At 35.6% G+C, this 17,499-nt stretch overlaps 1 protein-coding gene across 1 annotated transcript in view; it reads left to right on the forward strand.

Annotated features, from left to right (window-relative positions):
- GAD1 (glutamate decarboxylase 1 (brain, 67kDa)) overlaps positions 1 to 17,499 on the forward strand; it is a 22,724-nt gene extending 5,225 nt beyond the window's left edge. Inside the window, exons 4-14 of the mRNA XM_009996139.1 lie at positions 3,775 to 3,887; positions 5,273 to 5,388; positions 5,492 to 5,571; positions 5,768 to 5,822; positions 6,899 to 7,015; positions 8,115 to 8,179; positions 10,385 to 10,463; positions 12,101 to 12,250; positions 14,607 to 14,714; positions 15,396 to 15,485; positions 17,104 to 17,499. Coding sequence (XP_009994441.1) covers positions 3,775 to 3,887; positions 5,273 to 5,388; positions 5,492 to 5,571; positions 5,768 to 5,822; positions 6,899 to 7,015; positions 8,115 to 8,179; positions 10,385 to 10,463; positions 12,101 to 12,250; positions 14,607 to 14,714; positions 15,396 to 15,485; positions 17,104 to 17,277 — 1,147 coding nt within the window. The 3' untranslated portion in view covers positions 17,278 to 17,499. The remainder of the gene's footprint in view (positions 1 to 3,774; positions 3,888 to 5,272; positions 5,389 to 5,491; positions 5,572 to 5,767; positions 5,823 to 6,898; positions 7,016 to 8,114; positions 8,180 to 10,384; positions 10,464 to 12,100; positions 12,251 to 14,606; positions 14,715 to 15,395; positions 15,486 to 17,103) is intronic.

Genomic DNA, 17,499 nt, shown 5'->3' on the forward strand with positions numbered 1-17,499 from the left:
AACAGTTTTACTTTTCTAATAAATAGAATGCAGATATCCCAGAGCACGTGGTAAGTAAAACATGCTGATTCTAATGACATGAAATAACTTTTCTTCTCTTGGACTAGTCTTCTATCCTTTCACGATTTTTTTTTAAGCTTTGTCTCTAAACATAGTAATTCTGCAGTTATCCATATATTAATACTAGAATACAAAAGAAGTAAGACTTTATTGTCTTTTCTTCAGAAGCAACAGGTATGGGACACTACCTTTTTCTGTTCATGTGGTGGTAAAGATGTGGCTTCTGGGTGTCTTAAAAATTATTAAAATTGTAAAATTGGAAATTAGTTTTATTAGAATTAAGGAATTACCCAACCTAAAATTTATTAAAGTTTTCTCTAAAACAGAAAGATAAAAATGGTGACATTTGACTTCTAGAGATATTGATGAGGAAACTTAAGTTTTTCTTGATCTCATAATTAATGAAATCTATATTTTAAACATAAGGTGTTATGTTGAAATTTTGCAGCAAAGGATTGTAATTAATGAAGAAACCCCACAAAACAACAAACAACCCACCAAACCAGAAAACCTTTTACTCAGTGTTTGTTTATATATTGATTTGTATATGGTCATAATGTGATGGGAGTCCAAATACAAGCAGCAGCCTGCTTTCTGTTTTAGTTCTGTGTTGAGTGTGTTTTAACTCTAAAGCCACCTGTGTTTTGGGTAGTTTGTTGCTAATTGCCAGAACACAGGAAATGTATCTGCAGGCTGGAAAATGAATGATTTTTTCACTGGCCTTTCAGTGAATAAATGGCTCATTAAGAACAGCTGATTACTAGTGGCTCCATGTAGCTTGTGAGCTGTGCCTGTTTTGTGACATGAGCAGTAAGGAAGAATACACAGGGTGCTCCAGCCAAAGCCAGCCTGACTTTTGTAACAGTTGTCTTCTCAATTAGTTTTCTATTTGCAAAAAATTGTTGTGAGATATTCAGATTTAAAAGCTGAGTGGGAAGAAAACCCAGCAACATACAATTTAATGGTAAAACAGGTACAAACTGAAAAAAGCCCCACAAGTAAAAGTGAAATCAAACATGATCACATTTCTAGAAGAAAAGTTTGCTTAAAGAGCTTTCCTCTGAGGGAAATACAATTCAGAGAGTGTCACTTTGCAAGCTCCTTTTCCTTTGATTAACTTGGTTATCCTAGCTTGTTTATCCTTTTGTAGTTAGTGAAAGTGCACAAATCTGATAGATCATAATAGACATTATTTCTGTGGCAGACTGTGATAGTATTACGAAATATTGTTATTATGAACATCACATTCACTCAGTTCTGAAAAATGATTGTGAACAATCAAAAAAAGTGGGTTTTTTTGTACAAATTAGTTTTGACTAATCAAAACATCTATACTCTCAAAAAATTGAATTGTCATTAGGAAATGTTAGTTAAGTGTAATTGTGAAGATAATATATTAAATTAAACATAATAAGATTCTCAGGTTGACTTGGAAATAATGTATCAATGAGCTATTCCTAGCTCAGTCACTAATCATAAGACCTTCAGGGTGGAAATTTTAGAAGTTGTTCATTCAGCTCTAGGGATCTGTAGTGCAGGGTGTTTGCTCACCATGCAGCATCCAGCTGAGGTTAGAAACCATAATATTGTCTGGAAATTCTCTTCATGTCCACTGCAAGCTGAGGTGAAATATATGTATATTGTGTTTTCAGTACTATGCACTTATGCTTAGGAAGACAAACCATAGGAAAATTATGTAAAACTTTTTATGTTTATTCTCAGAATGCTTTTTACATGCTGGCAAACAGGAGAAGAGGTAGCTAGAATTATTTGGCCTTAAGGTGGGAACAGAATTAAGCCAGCACTGGCCACAGCCAAAAAATTCTGTTCATTTATTCTCTTTAGTAAAGAGCTGAGACTTATGTCTGTTTTAGTTAATTTATAGAAAAACCTGAAAAGGTTGTAACTCTATGTTGGTTTTTTTGTTTTTGTTTTTTTTGGTCAGGAGGTTGATTCTAAAGTCAGATGGTTCCTTCCAAGCCAAACATACTTGTTCATGTTTAACTGAATTTTTCAAAAACATTTTAGTTTAAAACAAGTGAAATTTAAGAAGATGTGACTTTTAAAATCACAGTGAACATCTAATATATCTGCATTGATCTTGTCATTTAGCTGCAGTCTTCTATTTTTTGTCATCCTTTGGAGACTCAGAAAATAATTACATTTTTAAAAATAAAGCTATTTTACTTGGATTTAAGTATATTCAAAATTCTCCTTGTGAACACTTGGCATTTTATATACAAAAAACTGGCTTAACATTATATACTTCTCATACAAGCCTTTGAGTCTTCTGGGATGTAGGGATCAGTGTAAAAGGTCAGAGAACAAAATTCAAAATGTGTTTAAACTGATGGAGAAAAATCACATTGACTTAAATGTATTTTTTATTGGGTTACTGTGATTATACACTGCTGAGTTCCTGTTGACATCAGTTGGTCTTTCTGCCTTAAGAAAGATTGGAATATATCCTAGACATGCAGTGCCTGCAAACAGGACAAAAAGCCCCACTGTTAGCAGACATCAACTGTTTATTAATTTGTCTCTCTGTAAATATTGGCAGCATCCAAACTTCAGATCAGTGTTCAGCTGTCTCTGACAGTTCTAATGACAACAAAAGCAAAATAAGCTGCATTTTGGATTATGAAAATAACAATTACAACAATTAAATTACAAATGCTGTTTAATCTGAAAGGAATGTTTTAGAAATAGTGGGGGTGTTTTTCTGGTAGACTAAGGACACAAGAAGTGTAGAAGAATTAATATTTTAACTAACCCGTGTAGCTGTAAATAAAAGACAAGGTTTTTTTCAGACAGACGTTCCCTTCTTCATGCCAAGTCTCTCCTGAAAGTTTGCTCTTCCTATTCTCAAAATGCCACTTTAATATCAGAGACACAACGCATATTTTGGAGAAATTATTCAAGTGGAAGACATCAGTCAGATCCAAAGTGCCAGGGTGTCATATTCTTTGGAATATAGCTTACTTATTTTTTCATACACCATAGCAAGCAGTAGTAGCAATTTCTCCATGTACCTTGATCACCAAAAATGGTTGAATGGTTGTGTGGCTGGTAGGGCTGTCACTTTCCATTCACATAGCTCTCTGTGGCATCAGGGCACACCAGACTATGCAGTGTATTTTACCCTTATTAAGTGGATACAATAGTTGGCTGCTGACTTGTTTTTCGTAATTGGTAATTAGCAAATCATCATTTATAATTACTCTTGACACTTATTGATCTCATGGTATTGTAGAAATAAGTTGTCCTTGGAGATCATCAACAGAATAAATCCACATAATTAATTGTACTTAGACTTAGAAGCCCTGGCTCAATACTTCTAATTATGGTTGTGTTTAGCTCAATGAACTTCACTGTTTTCATAAGGATTTGGCAATATGTTATTCCACAAGTATGAAAATGGCACTTCAGGAAAGAGGTGTTTTACAGTACAATATTGTAGAGAATTAGGTCTTATTTTGGTTGTATAGAAAGTGTAGTATTAGCTCTTTTGCAAGTTTTTATTGACCAGTATTTCCAGTATTCCTGAAAATGTTAGCTTGGGTAAAGGCTGCAATATCAAAACCTCAATGTATAGGAAGACTTTTAGGAATCTTAAGCATTTTCATAAAGAATCACAGATTGGGTAAGATTTATTGTGTGTTTTTAGAATTTGTATTTTATCTATGTTTGGTTTTGTTTGCTTTATTTGTGCAGGTTTACTTATGAAATTGCTCCTGTTTTTGTTCTCATGGAACAAATAACACTTCGAAAGATGAGAGAGATTATTGGATGGCCAAATAAGGATGGAGATGGAATATTCTCACCTGGTGAGTTTTCCCTTTCTGTTTTGGTGGTTTGACTAAAACTTCAAAAATTTAAACAAAACATACACTGTGTTCAAATGCAAATGATATCTGCAACACAAACCAATTTGCCAAGTATGGGAATTTCCCACCTGAAGTGCATACTTTGTTTAAGCATCCCTCAAAAATGTTTGGGTCAAAAAAAACCAACTGAGTATGGCTATGTATTTTAGCTTGCCAACGTTTTAAGATGTGACTACAAGATCTGGTGCATAGTTGGGCACACTTTTTTTTGTGATTTATTTCTGGAGATGCTGGGAAACTACAACTCCTGCTGATCAATAGCTCTGGAGAGTTACATACTGATGACTTTGATGGTCAGAGAGGATTTTGGCTTACAGTCAGAAAAAAAGACTTTGACCTCCCTGTCTCTTTCTGGAACATATTATCTAGGACATAATCTGCCTGGATTCACAAGTACGATTCTGATAATCAAGACAAAGTTTCTTCCCATGAAGGAGATATAAAAGGAATCAACAGTGGCAGAAAGGATTGTCAAAACATGTAGAAGTTCTGGGTGCATGTGTGAGCAGCATGGGGCTTGGGGTGGGGTGGACACCATCCTGTTTCAAAGGATAAAGGATTCCATCACCTTTTTGGAACATTGGCATAAAATCCAGGAATGCACACTTGCTTAGTCTCCAGTCCCATCTGCTAGAATAATACAGATATTTATCAGTGTTCTTGTTGGTTAAGAAGTGTTAGAGGAATAAGTTACTTCAGACTTCATAGATGAGATTGAAAGGACTAAATCTTGATACATGTCATAGAACTGAGATAACTACCCTGAGCTCTTTTTAGCAATAAACCAAGATAAATAGGTGCTTTCCCTCAATTCATTCTTCAAAAGTGTCAAAATAAATTAGCTGAATCATAGCCTGCAAAGTGCCTCTTCCCCTTAAGTGACTGTAAGGAAGCCTAAAATAGCTAGCCAGCTGTAGAAACCTACCTTTTAGACCTCAACTTCTGTATTTACAATGAGACATGATAAATCCGTTCAGTATGTGACATTTCTTTAGTGTCAGACAAATTATTAAGATCCTGTTATTCTTGCTAACAAGAAGTTGTAATGCAAAAGCAGCACAATGAAAGCTGAACTATTCAGGAACATGGTGCAAAATGATAGCAATTGAAAGAGATGATGGATAGGAACTATTCCAACTATTCCCTTTCTAGAGGGTTTGTCCCTATGCTGTTTAGACAGATGACTGTGCATGTCAGAGATTTATTTTTTCCATAGTTCACTGTCACTTTCACTACATAATGCAGATGAGACTTGCGTGTCTTTGGTCTAATGCATTTTTTCTCATTATGGCTATTTTATTATTCATTCATTTACTCATTCACAGGAGGAGCTATCTCCAACATGTACAGCATAATGGCTGCACGATACAAGTATTTCCCTGAAGTCAAAACCAAAGGCATGGCTGCAGTCCCTAAGCTGGTTCTTTTTACCTCAGAACATGTGAGCTTAATATGCTGCTGATTCTTAATTTATAGATGTATGTTGTGGATATGTTTAGTTACTAAACAACCACTCCATTAAATGTGTGTATGTTTTGCTGCAGAGTCACTACTCAATAAAGAAAGCTGGAGCTGCACTTGGATTTGGAACAGACAATGTGATCTTGATAAAATGCAACGAAAGGTAGGATGAATGCTAAAGGTTTGATCTATTAAGTGTGTTCATCTGTTAAATTTGTTGTATTGTGCTTAAGGACTGGTTCAGTACAGTGTGTCAAGTTGCTAATGGCCTGTTGAGAAAATCCTATTAAGTTATTTTGACTGTAGCTGGTATTCCATATGGATTCTTTAATTTTCTTTCTGTTTCTAAATAATTATAGAGGCAAAATAATACCGGCTGATTTGGAGGCAAAAATTTTGGAAGCAAAACAAAAGGTTTGTGTTTTTAAAAATTAATGCTTAAATGCTTGGCTTAGTAGAATTACCTTTTCACTTGGAGACTGAGGTTTAACATTAGAAGATCACCTTTTAATGATATAAGTGTTATAATAGTATTTTCAGCTGCTTAATTATACATTCATGTATTGTTTAGAGAATTACCTGTATGTCTTGCTAAGGTTTCAATGTACTGTTTAAAAAAAAAAAAAAAAGTATTAACTTTTGTATTTTATAACTTTAAAAAATAACTTTCTGTTTGGAAAGCTATGGAAAAAATTAGGAAAACAGGAAACTAAACCTACTGTTACCCAAACTTTAAAGATTAGCCAAAACTGTGAAAATTTATATGGAAGTTTAAGTCCTAAATTCTCACTGATTTCAAGGCTGCAAGTTAGAAAATATGGCTAGTAAGTTTAATTTTTTGAGGCATTAATTGTTATTGCTTGAATGAATGCAGTGAAAAATCTATTGATGTTGCATAAAACCACTAAAGTTAAAGCAATCAAATTTATTATTATTTATTGCTTACTTTAATTTGGGCACTCTATGAAAAAGGAATTAACTTTTAAAAATCTAATTCAAAATTCTCTGACTTTGATCTGATATTTCCACATTTATTGCTTTTGAATTGGATTGCTTTGTTCAGCTTTGTTCTGTTTATTAGTAGATAAAGACTAAAGGAACTTCAAGTCTTTGAATCACAATTTAAAAATCACATTTAATTAATTTTTCTTTATAATGCTGTAAAAGTCTCAACTTTACTTGACTATTGCTAGCTCTCTACTAGAATGTTTGAATCCCCCTACTGAAAAAACAATAGACAAAATAATACTCTTACAATTAGTAAATTTGGTGAAGTTACAGTACAATAAAACCAGAGTTTGTTCCTACCATGTGTAGTATTCATTAGTTTCTACTGTTGCTTTTATGTGCCTTTCACATGGGAACAAAACAAAAATTCAGACTGGAAAACAGGATAGCAACATTTCTAAAATTATTTTTGCATAGATTTATTGGGGTTTTTTTCTGAAAGAGATTGGATTTTGTATTTAGTATTTTTATTTTTATTATAGGGATACATTCCTCTCTTTGTAAATGCAACTGCAGGCACAACAGTGTATGGAGCTTTTGATCCAATACAGGAGATTGCAGATATATGTGAAAAATACAACCTCTGGCTCCATGTAGATGTAAGTAACTAAATGAATTGTCACTATTCGTAGAACCTTAGAATCATAGAATGGTTAAGGCTGGAAGTGACTTTAAAGATCATCAAGTTCCAGCCTCCCAGTTATGAGCAGGGACACCTCACACTAGACCAGGCTGCACAAAACCTCATCCAACCTGACATTAAACAGCTCCAGGGAAGGGGCGTCAACAACCTTCCTGGCAACCTATTCCAGTGCCTTACTACCCTCATGGTGAAGAATTTTCTCCTGATGTCTAACCTAAATCTTTCAGTTTAAAACCATTGCCCCTTGTCCTGTAACTACTTTTCACTCCCTGGTGAAAAGTCCTTCCTCAGCTTTCCTGTAGGGCCCTTCAAGTACTGGAAGGCCACTATATGGTGTCCCCTGAGCCTTCTCTTCTCCAGGCTGAACAGCCCCAACTCTCTCAGCCTGTCTTCATAGCAGAGCTGCTCTGATCATCTTTGTGATGATCTGAATCCTCTCCAACAGGACTATATGTTTCCTGTGCTGAGGGCTCCAGTGCTGTATGCAGCACTCCAGGTGGGGTCTCACCAGAGCAGAATAGAGGAGCAGAATCCCCTCCCTGGCCCTGCTGGTCACACTTCTTTTGATGCAGCTCAGGATGTGGTTGGCTCTCTGGGCTCCAGCACACACTGGCAGCTTCTCTACTACCACCCTAAGTCCTCCTCAGGACTCCTCTCTAGCTGTTCTTCCCCAGCCTGTATTTGTGCCTGGGGTTGCGCAGACCCAGGTACAGGACCTTGCACTTGGCTGCCTTGAACTTAATGAGGTTGGCATTGGCCCAACTCTCCAGACTGTCAAGGTTTTTCTGGATGGCAACCCTTTCCTTTAGGGTGTCAGCTACTCCATGCAGCCTGGTATCATCAGCAAACTTGCTGAGGATACACTCAATCCCACTGTCCATGTCTCCAACAAAGATGTTGAAAGTGCTGGTCCTAGTACTGACCCCTGAGGAGCACCACTTTTCACTTGCCTCCACTTGGGGCAGTTGACCACAGGTCTCTTCTTAGGTTCTGAGTAAATTAAAATATGTTAGACTTTTCCAAAACAATTAATTTTCTTTTTTTCTCTCTTCCAGGCTGCCTGGGGGGGTGGCCTCCTAATGTCCCGAAAACATCGTCATAAATTGAATGGAATAGAAAGGTACTACACGGTTCTTATTTGTAATACTGTTATTAAAATGCTTTTATAAAGTACATGACAATTCACAAATTAATTAAAAGATACATTTGATGCATTAAGCATTGAAGAACCAGAAAACCAGAATATTTCCCATCACTGCAGATATCAGCTTCCAGGGAAGCAAAAAGTATTTGAAATGAGCTCTACCCATGTACTCTCAAATTAGCACCAAATTGCTTCCTTGAGTCAGCTGTGCTGAAAGTGGGCATTGTGTGAAGGCATGAAATTAGAACAGTGAGCAGGGCTCTTCCTTAGGGAAAACAAACTTTCAGAGTGGTGGGCATCTCATACAGGATAAAGAATACAGTACAGATGGACTGGTGGGTAAACCAAATGGACCTTCTGTAGCAGGGACAGCAGTGTGTCCTGTGGCAGGAATACTCTAAAGTAGAAGGATCATATCAACCTCTGTCCAATCCAGTTTGCAAGTCACTCATGTTATGGCAACATGTCTAATATGAGGTCAGCATTTTAAAATGTTATCCTTAAGCTACAGAGGTTTGGTCACAGTAGTTTGGAAGATGTCTCTTGATCTGAGGTCAACCCAGAGATTATAATCAAGCCCATAATATTAAGTGAGTACAGAAAGTAGCAGGCCACAAAGCATATTATTTACTTCTAGTCAATGCCATGGGTCTTCAAACATGGGGCCCAAGTGTACTGTGGCCTGTCATGGGCCCCAGCTGGGGTCTGTTGCTAACACTCCAGCCAGGTTTGTCTTGCCTAGGGACACGGGGGGGTAAGGGCTGTCATGCTGCCATGGTGCAGAGCTGGGGTAGCCTGTGGTTGGATTGCTTCCACCTGGCTGGCCCTGCAGGGTGGAGAGTGATGCCTTCATGTTAAAAGAAGCCAAATGCTCCTCATAAAAATGACTTGAAATTGTCTTTGTTTGGAACCCTGAAGGTTAAATAAATGTGCTAAACTGAAACTATAGTGCTCTCAAATGGAAAGGAGCTGTTATATAAATTCCTGTTTCTTGTCTACTGCATCAGAACTACTAATGAAATTCTTTAAAAGATAATTGCCTCCTAAGACTGGGCTACATATATACCTGCTGGTTTGCATTGCCTGAGCAGGAGATTTTAGAGGGATGGTGAACTCCCCAAGTAGAGCACTGGCTGCACTGTTCTTTTGGCTGAGGGATGCTGTGGTCTAATCTACCTCAGACAGAGGCTGGAATCTTATCTGGGATCTTTATGGAACTGGTGGTCTTCACACTGGGATGAAGAAATCATTGTGATGCTCAAACTGGAGGAACTGATTGTATCAGTGACCTCTGAGAGCAGAAGGTAGAAGAGGAGGAAATATCTTCAATATTCTTTCAACCGCATTATAAATTTGTGAAACATTATTATACACTTCTCTGAAACACTCAGTGAATCAAGGGGACAGTTAGTGATTAATTACTCAGGGTGAAGAGGTCAGTGGATGTGCAATGTTGGTACATTTATTTTAGTGTCATCATTAAACTGTCTAGAATACCATGTTAAAAATATGGACCATCTCAGCTGTTTGTCTAGTAAATTATGTGATGCTGTGCATCCACCTGTGCTTACATGAAAAAATTGTAAGCTTTACATACAGAATGGTAGGATTGTGATGTAAAGTTTTATAGCCTTTTAACAGTCCATGGGCTTCACAAGCTATTATAGAAAAGGCCTCTTGTGGCTGTAACTGGAGAAGCAGATAAGCACACAGTGTCTTTGCTTTCTACTTCTTCAGCAGCTGTTCAGTAAAGAACTGTATTCTCCTAGAATTCATATTATTCCTCTAATTCTCTAACAACGCCTCCCCCAATCAGTATTTTGAATTAATATAACCTGTCAAACTGTTTTTGTTAGTTTTATTAGTGCTGTTTCTAGAATAGGAGTCTTCTGGGGATGAAGTTACTATATCAACTAATCTGGATAGTCTGACACTAGTTAGCTGGTATTGGTAATAAGGTAAACTAATCACAAGTCTGATGTTGCAATGTTAATGAATGAAAAATTCCTTTCCTGGGCAGTATAGCTGGGTAAGAAGACACTTGAGACAGTACTAAGTTCCATAATTAAATCACGGTCAAAACTCCATACATTTCCAGCTGAAAGTGGAAAACAAAGATGACTGCTTCAGGATAAGTTTCTGATTTCCAGGTCTATCTGAATGTGTAATTTTTTTTTGCAGAGCCAACTCAGTCACTTGGAATCCACACAAAATGATGGGGGTGTTGTTACAATGTTCTGCCATTCTTGTCCGGGAGAAGGTCTGCTTTATATTTAATAATTAAGTGGTTTAAAAAATATACATGTAAATATTAAGCACTATCTTTTAAGAGAGTAATTAAAAATCCATTTAATTAAAAAACTTCTGTTAGAAGGAATAAATGTCTGGATTTACATTGTGTTTAGGATTTTTTTTAATCTTTGCAGTTTTTTGGGTTTTGGTGTGGTGTTTTTTGTTGTTGTTGTTGTGGGTTGTTGTTTTTTTTTAAATTGTAGACAAAAAGTCAGATCTTAAGCTGTTGAATCTTTGCATATTTTAATAACAGCACTAGAGCCAGGCTAATATACTTCATCTGGCCACCTACCCTGTTGTTTCTATGAAATACTGAACATACACCCTTGGTGTTAGTAATTTGCCATAGTCTAAATTGCTTAAATATAATACAAATATGTTACATTACAGAGTGGTTTAAATGTTCCTCAATTCTGTTGAAAATAAACTATGCTGCTTTTATTATGATTCCATATGTATTTTTAAGGCTTTCCTCTAAATTCGTCATTGTCATCAATAAAAGCAAGGTCAAGTATCTTCATTCATTTAAGCAGTATGTATTTTCCTTAGCTGATTAAAGGAAAAAGTCATTTAGTCTGTGGATAGGACTAAATCTAATGTCTAGTGAATTCTGGCACGTCAATTGTTACAGGAAGAGGTTAATTGGAGAAGTGGCCCCTGAGCTTAAAACTAGGATGTAGGAGTTGTGTGTTCTAGCCTTAGGTCTGTCATTGCTCGTCCAGGTGACCCATGTCTAAACTGAAGAATGCAGCATTTATTTCCCTTTATAAAACACTTTGGCATGGATTGGAGGGAAGTACTACCCATTATTTAGTGGCATGCATGCTTATCATGCTAACTATTACAGGATTTTGGCAACATTTTTTATTCTCTATAGGAGAACTTTGATAGATCTTTTTGTATTTATCATATATGCCAGCGTCTCTGAGCTTCTTCAAAGCACCTCTACTAAACTGCAAAGGAGATGCAAAACATTTTAGAAATGTCACATGCATAAGACTGCAATGTAACATGCAGAAATTTGCTCCTTTCTGTTTCCCTCAGAGATGTTTACCAGTAATCTGTAGGTTTCTACTGGTCTGTGGACTGTACTTACTTATAAGCAAAAAATGTCTTGTTTAGGTTATTTGTACTTATCACTAATGTTAAGTGTCAAAAAGCTGGACAATATATAAGTTGAAGCCTTAAATTATTTTTCTTTCCCCTTTTATTTTCTGCAGCTATCTGCTGCACTGAGAGATCACAGCTCTAATTTAGTGTGTAATTTAACACATCCAATTTTTAAGTCTTAAGAACATAGCCTTACAAAGTGAAGTGGACACAGTATAAAAAACCTAAGAATCCAAATTAATCTGAGAATGTTTTTTCAGGTGTGGGTGAATCAAATCATATGACTACTCCGAGACTTCTAAGAAAACCACTTTAGGTTATAAAATTATTTTTGTGGCTCAGGTTTCCAAACCAGGGCAGTATTTTGTAACTTGGCCCACTGAAGAAAAAAACATTCTGTATATATTTGAAATATTTTTTTTATATTATTAATGCATACAGTTTCATATGCACATATGCCATGTAAGTCATGTAAATACATGTTTTTCATTACAGGGCATACTTCAAGGCTGCAATCAAATGTGTGCAGGGTATCTCTTCCAGCAAGACAAACAGTATGATGTATCCTATGACACTGGAGATAAGGCAATACAGTGTGGTAGGCATGTGGACATCTTCAAATTCTGGTTGATGTGGAAGGCAAAGGTAAATAATAAAAGTTAAGCTCAAAAATCAGAAATGTATTCATTTAATTTGTAAGTCTAATGATGTGGAATACTTTTTTTTATAACATAAATGTTTGTGTAGTTGTGGTCTCTAAACACACAGGTATCTGAGGATTGAGTCAGAAGAGAGTAATCTGAATTGTAGAACAATGTTAGCCATCAATAAATTCAGCTGGAAATTAGAAGAAAGGTTAAAGTCACTGGATGAGTCCTGCAGTAAAACCAGTGAAGGCAGGACATCAAAATGGTCTTTTCTTGTAATTCTGTGCACTTAGATATGTATTATATGACAGATTACTTACAGAGTACTTGATGACTTAGAAGGATCCTTTAAGCATCATGTTTCAATGCATAGATTTTATAAGCAACTTTGAAAACAAAGACCTTTTCTTAAGAAGCTTCATCCAAATAATAATTTAAGTTGATTCTCTAATTCTACTGTGGTATGCCTGGATGGCTTAATTTAAGCATGGGCTTAAATACAGGCTTATGTGTTCCCAAGACGAGGGCCCAGGTAGTACATACACACATCATTTTTAATTATTTATCTGCAGTCATTTTATTACTGTTTGTTCTGCTGACAACATGGGAATTCAGTCGGGTAAAATGTCCACAGTCTTATCTTTTTTATAAAACTGAAATAAAATCTAATGGCAAAATGTACAACAGTAAATCAGTTTTCACTTCAGATGGGAGTTAGACAGCAATAGGAAATAACCTGTGATGATAAAAGATGTTTCCGTTCAGATTTTCTTGATATTGAAGGATGAGGGAAGAAAGCAACTGAACTTTAGATACAGGTACTTTTAAACAGATTGTAGAGTTGTCGTTGATTTTTAAAAGTACTTCAGAAAAAGAAACAGAACAATTCAACACAAAATACTTATAACACTTTAGCAATCAGCATAGGTTTGATTACCAGGCTAAGTACTTTTCAGTTCAGACTCTGTTCTTCTTCCAAAATAAATTATTTGGGTACTGTAATGTAGAAATATGAAACTGCTTATGACACAGTAGATTGGACTGTGACTAGCAACTTTGAAGTGTCTTGTTTATGGTTCTAGTTTTCAAGTGCTGACTACAGAAACCATTAAAGGACGGATTTAATGTTTTTCTAAGTACCAAGTGAACACATTTTGTTAAGATTAACATGCAGTTTCTACCTCTCCTGATATATTCACCTTTTAAACTGACCTCATTAAAGAATTAGAGCACTTGACAAGAAAGAACAAAATACAGTGGAAACCATAATGGATATGGGTCATATTCAAAAGCAGGATATTTCTGTATGGTATTATTTAAAAATAATATAGATTAAAAATGTTAAGTTGATCTTTATATATAGAAATTAAATTTCTCCAGAAACTAGTTACTTTGTATTTCTGTTTATCTTGAGACTGATTCAGATTTCTTGGACCTGAGTTCTCTGAGGTATTGGTTAATATCTGTTTATAGCAGATTACATATGTAACAAAAATGTTAAGAAAACAAAACATTAGGAGGTATGGAATTTTTTCCTCCAGCATTAGCCACCATGGGGGATCAGACTCTTGTCCTCACAGTAGAAATACACAGCCTAGGTAAAGAAGTATCTTGTCACTTGAACTTCAGTCATTTTATTCAGTGCAAATAACTTACCACAAATGTGCAATAATCTAAGAGCACACTTGTCTTTTTTACTTCCTAATTCATGCATAAAGTGTACATAGAGGGAATAAAAAAAAAAAGTTGTGGGCTTTTTTTTTGTTGGTGGTTTTTGTGTGTGTGTTTTTTTTTATTTATTATAAACATCCTTCCACTTTTTCTGGGATTATGATCTTCCTACACAAATCAGATATAACAAAAGATGACTAGGTAGGCAAATAACTTTTAGTAGCCATACCAGACTTTTGCTTGCTGACTTTTTAAAATACTAATTCTTAGCAAACTGTTTAGAAGAAATTAATCACTCTCCAACTGTTAACTTTTCAACTGAGTTTCCATTCCGTGTTCATAGTTTTTCAGTGAGGCCTGGGAAGCCAAAATTTAATATCCATAATATTTTCAGAAAATGGGGAGGGGGGGAGGAAGAGCTAAAAATAATCTATTAAAATATCAAAAGCCTTTGTTAGCATCATAATAAATTATCTTAAACCAAGACCAAAACCAAACAGTGATTAGTTAGGCCACATTTAGCCAGTTCTGTAGCACTGATTAATTTTACTTTTAAGTTACAAGAAATAATACTGCTAAGTATTTTCTGACTACAAGCATTTGAGAATGAAGCCTATCTGAAAATATTATTTCATTGGAGGAGGTAAAATTACCATATAATGAATACTTTCTTTTTTAAACAGGGTACAGTAGGATTTGAAAATCAGATCAACAAATGCCTGGAGCTGGCAGAATATCTCTATACTAAAATCAAAAACAGAGAAGAGTTTGAGATGGTTTTTGAAGGGGAGGTATGTTTTATTTCCTTTAATCTGTGTGTAGGAGCCTAATCTGTGTGCAATTTCGAGAACAGACTTCACACTTCTCGCAGTTCTTCAAGCCAACTGTGCAAAACTGCTCTTATTTTCTAAAGAACTACATAACTACTTGCATCTGGGCAGTTTTATTGGCCAAATGCATGTGTTTTATACCATGAATGTCAGCTTTATCTCCTCTCCTTTTCTGCAGAGGACTTCTCAGTTTAGGGCATGCAGACTACCTCAGTAAGATCTGCTCATGCTGAGACTCCACATTACAACATAGATAACTGACAGTCTGCTACTTTTGGTGTATGCTCTGTTGCTAGCGCCACTGCATAAACTCTTGGTGATAGAATAACAAACATACTTTGTCTCTCCATTTACTAAGAAAAGGATAGCTGGGTTGCTCTTACTGTGATCCTGGAAAACAGTTCCTCATAAAACTGCATTAAGGTGAAAAGCATTTGCAGTTTATCAGCACCCTGAAACACTGGAACCAGCAGTACTTGTAACCCTTTTTTCTGTGCTTGTTTTAACATGCAGAACTAGGAAAGTTAATACTATATTTTGTCTTCCATGTTTGTGCTAAAATACCCTACTGACTAGCGTTAAGTTTGTGATTGATCTGTATTCTTTTGTTTATTGATGTTATGTGTTTGGTTCTTTTTGCAGCCTGAGCATACAAATGTATGTTTTTGGTATATTCCACCAAGTCTCAGGGGTATGCCAGACTGTGATGAGAGGAGAGAAAAGTTACACAAGGTGTGTGGGTTTTGCTAAATACAAAAATATAATCTACTCTTTCAACTCAGTGTTCTGTTTATTAAAAATAACGTATCTGTATGCTGACATGTGTTCCAAATTCTGGGACATCAGTTCTCTTATGATCTTGATATTTATTCACATTTGTTTCCTAGTTACAGTGAGGGTGAAGTCATATTTCTGCTATAGAACCATGTGCAGAAAATATTGTTATTTTTTGTTCTGAATCACCTCTGTGCTCCCAGAAGTGTTACGAACTTTTAAAAAGCAGCTAAGTCCCAGTTCTGTTTGAATACAACAGCATATCAGTGAGAGAAATGGAAGGGTAATTATTTGAAAATGCTGGGACAGGTCAAGGATATGGGAACCTATAACTCCTTCTCAGGCTTGTATTTTGATTTTAAATGTGCTTGGTTAGTCATGCATTAATGCATTCCAGTGAAAACAAAAATAGTTTGGAATAAATTTATCTGAAGAAATCAGAGAGGGAAGAGAAGAGTCATAGAGGTAGCACCACAAAATGTATTGTGTTACTTAGGACTTGAGGCAAGTGAAATGTATTAATTTTGTAGTAGCATTTTAGACAGGCAGAAGAGGAATGAAATACATTCAGGAGAGAAAAAAAAATATAGTTGCCAAAATTAATTGCTTTTTTTTTTTTTTTTTTTTTTTCTTCAATGCTTGAGAAGGGAGAAGAATGGCCAAACTCTTAAGAGTTTTTTATTAGGATTTTGTGTCTGCATCACATTGAGGAAAGAGAACATAACAGAGTAGAAAACCCTGGGTCAACCCAGTGATATGTTAGACAAAGAAATTGCCAAAAAAGAGAGAAAAGAGGAAAATAGATAAGACTGGAAAGAAGTATGAAAATTTTGACTTGATGCTGACATAATAAAGCATCCTACAAAGCAATAAAAGAGCCAGACATCTGACCTTGGTCGGCAGAGAGTAAGAAAGAGAGAGGGAAAGTCTGGATGGAAAAACTGGGCTCAGGCAAACCAAATGTTTAGACTGTCAGAACATTATTCCTTGTGAGTTAAAGTGAGGAAGTGAGGTGTGGTAAATGCACAGTGCTGCAAAACTACTGGAAGGTTTAAATGGCTTATGCTAACAGAAAATATTATTTCTGATGTACATCTTCTTGAAAAATTTCCCTTGTTGTTTTCTGCCCACCACCACCCTAGAAAATGATATTGAGAATAGATAGTATTCTCATGGAAAATGTCCATTACCCTCAAAAATATGGTTCTGGATTAGGTTTTCATAAAAAGAGAGAGAATATTTCTTCATGAAAAAAAATTCAGCACAAAAAAATGACACATACATTTAATATATATAATTATTACATAGTGAGTACTCTAGGATATTGTTACTTGATTCATAAAAAAAGATGGACATTATTGTTGACAATTTTCCTCTAAATATCCAATTCAACTAGTTCAGTTTTCGAGCTTTTTCTGTTACAGATCTTTTTATAAAATCTGGTACCTTTCTGATCTATCAGTTTATTTTTTCCAAGTTAAGAAATATTGTGACATACAAAGAAAGGATAACATTTTTTAATTACCCTTCTCTCTCTCTCTTTTTTTTTTTTTTTAAATTTTATTTTATTATAAAGGTGGCACCAAAAATCAAAGCACTGATGATGGAGTCAGGTACTACCATGGTTGGATATCAGCCTCAGGGCGATAAAGTCAACTTCTTCCGAATGGTCATCTCAAACCCAGCAGCAACTAAGTCTGACATTGACTTCCTTATTGAGGAAATAGAGAGATTGGGGCAGGAACTGTAGTACAGTGGTTGAATTATTTATTTCTCTAATTCACTGTTTTCCAGCACTGGCTATTTTTCTTATCCAGTGCTGCAGCACATGTTTTAAGGAAATTCTCTTTCTGTAAGTTCCGATCTCCTAAGACATCCTTAAACAAAACAACTATAGGCTACTGAAACATATATGCATTGGTAGATCATATTACTGAGGGAAAATGTATTATCTTGCATTTGAAGTACTATT

Source organism: Chaetura pelagica, unplaced genomic scaffold, assembly GCF_000747805.2.
Source record: "Chaetura pelagica isolate M959 unplaced genomic scaffold, ChaPel_1.0 scaffold3, whole genome shotgun sequence".
Lineage (NCBI taxonomy): Eukaryota > Metazoa > Chordata > Aves > Apodiformes > Apodidae > Chaetura > Chaetura pelagica.